Raw genomic sequence first — 2,227 nt, forward strand, 5'->3', positions numbered from 1 at the left:
AACAATATGTAATAGGCTTTATTAATTGGTATGAATAAACCACTTATTTTACATAAGTACAACAAAATACATAACTGTTTTAACAGTTGCTAGTTGCTACATACAAGTAGCATAGGACTGAAATGAACAGAAAGAGAAAAAGCCCCCAGAAAAGATATATAGTAATACTGTAATAGTACTACAAAACCCAACAAAAAAAGACTACTATGTGAGAGGGCCAGAGCTAGTAAAAAAACAAAACCCCAATTTGATGCTCAAATAGAGCTAGCCTCCATCCAAATTCTTAAAAGCTGCTCATTTGATGCAAAACTTGACCCACATGTGTCTCTTCCTGACTCAACCACAATGATACTTTGTACCAGAAAAAACTTGCACATACTTGAACTTGAACCATTCTCCACTGAATGCCTCAAATGACCAAACTAAACTATAGAGGAGTGACCTAAAATGTATTGAAGTAAAACCTTTCTAAAAGGGGGAAAAAAAGTTAAAGAGTTACTATAGTTAAAGACTTCTTTTTGTCTGAGATAATTATCAATAAATTACGTCAAGAGTTTTATAACTCAATGACATATATTGTTCGTTTTCTGATAAAAAAGAACTTGTGTTCAAATCTCTCTCTCTCATTTGTTGTAAGAGAGAAATGGCGATGAATATGATGCTTAAGAGTCCCAAATGGACTCATATTGCAATTCTTCCCAGTCACTGAACTCAACATTGTTGTCATACAATACCATATTCTCCTCAAACAAAAGAGCTCCTGTCAACTCCATCCATGTCTTTGGTGAGTCCAAAGGTGACTCATTAATGGCTTGAATTTGGCTAGGTGAAAGCCCCACCCTAACCGGCATCACATTAGCCCCGGAGCTTCCCATCTCAGGCCTTCTAAACCGCAATGCCGCCTCTTGAGCCGCCATTTGCACGTCCTCAGCTCTCGAGCTCTTTGGCCTCGGCAAGCTATCAACCAATTCAGGAAAATTCAGGCGTGCCCCACGTCCTCTAAGGTGCAATGCGGCCACATCATAGGCCGCGGCGGCCATTTCTGGCGCCTCATAGCTCCCCAACCATATCCTTGTTTTCTTCCCTGGCTCACGAATTTCAGACACCCATTTGCCCCATTTGCGCCTTCTTACACCCCTATATGTTGGTGCAACAACATTAGGATTGGTTGGTTCTTCCATGTATATGTGTTTGAGCTTTTGTGAGAGAACAATATTGTTGAGTGTTTATCAATGAGCTAGCTAGAGAGATACTGGTTTTGGTAGAGAAGAGTGTGAAGCAATCATGATATAAATATAGGAGATGAATGTGAAGTATTATTAGTGTGAATGAAATTTAAGAACTCATTTTTTTTTTTTTTTTAGATTGAAAGTGAGCTTCCGAGTAGCTACGTAAGTGGGAAGATGCTGTCAATGGGCGCATGCGCACGTTTCCTTTGGTTTTGCATTATTATGGTGTCATACCATGCCACATGTCTATTCATATTTTGTATTTATTTGGTTTTGTTTAATTTTTTTAAGCACATATAGGAAATTAAGAAGAAGAAAAAAAAAAGAACTAAGTTTTCTCACAATTGATAACTTTAGTTAGAGAAATATATTATTATTTCTACACTTTGAATATATTCTTTCTTTCACATTCCTTATTATATATATGGGTCTTACTTTCATTCTCTCACATGATGAATCTCACATATAATAAAAAAAAAAATTGTGAAATAAACTAATATAGGTGTGAAAAATTCATAATTATTAGAGTATTTAATTCATGCTAAAGTGTTTTTTTAATAAAAAGCATATTAAAGTGTATTATATAAAAACTATATCTATTTTTAAAAACATTTTTTTGAAAATTGAAAAAGCTGTCAATATTTTTTCATTTTTCGAAAAAATATTTCTATAAATGATTAATTATTGTGTGCTCTAAGAGCACACATTAACAAAATCCTTTTAATTAATAAAGGGTAATGATTTCTTATTCTAGAACCTCATATTGTCTAGGGAAATTGATCCCAAATTACCTTAAAACAAACCAAAGAGTAATGAAAGAACTAAAAAAATATAAACTTATAAAAATTATATATACTAATTCCATCTAACCACTTAATTTAATTATTTTTATGATGACTTTTAGGGAAAACTGACTCAAAACTTCCTCTAAACAATATAACCAAGTCCATTGATTAGATGGTTTCCTATTACATGACGCGTTACAGGTGTCCTTAAAG

At 33.8% G+C, this 2,227-nt stretch overlaps 1 protein-coding gene across 1 annotated transcript; it reads right to left on the reverse strand.

The window, feature by feature from the left end:
- Nucleotides 1–1,237, reverse strand: LOC142621012 (ethylene-responsive transcription factor ERF022-like). The gene has a single exon (XM_075794335.1). The coding sequence runs from the start codon at nt 1,179–1,181 to the stop codon at nt 663–665; it is 519 nt and encodes a 172-aa protein (XP_075650450.1). The 5' UTR covers nt 1,182–1,237; the 3' UTR covers nt 1–662.
- Nucleotides 1,238–2,227: the final 990 nt, after the last annotated feature.

The sequence above is a fragment of the Castanea sativa genome, chromosome 12 (genome assembly GCF_040712315.1).
Source record: "Castanea sativa cultivar Marrone di Chiusa Pesio chromosome 12, ASM4071231v1".
Taxonomy (NCBI): domain Eukaryota; kingdom Viridiplantae; phylum Streptophyta; class Magnoliopsida; order Fagales; family Fagaceae; genus Castanea; species Castanea sativa.

What these genes read in the sequence shown, in the direction of transcription:
- LOC142621012 (XM_075794335.1), bottom strand. Translation starts at nt 1,181, where the DNA reads ATGGAAGAACCAACCAATCCTAATGTTGTTGCACCAACATATAGGGGT.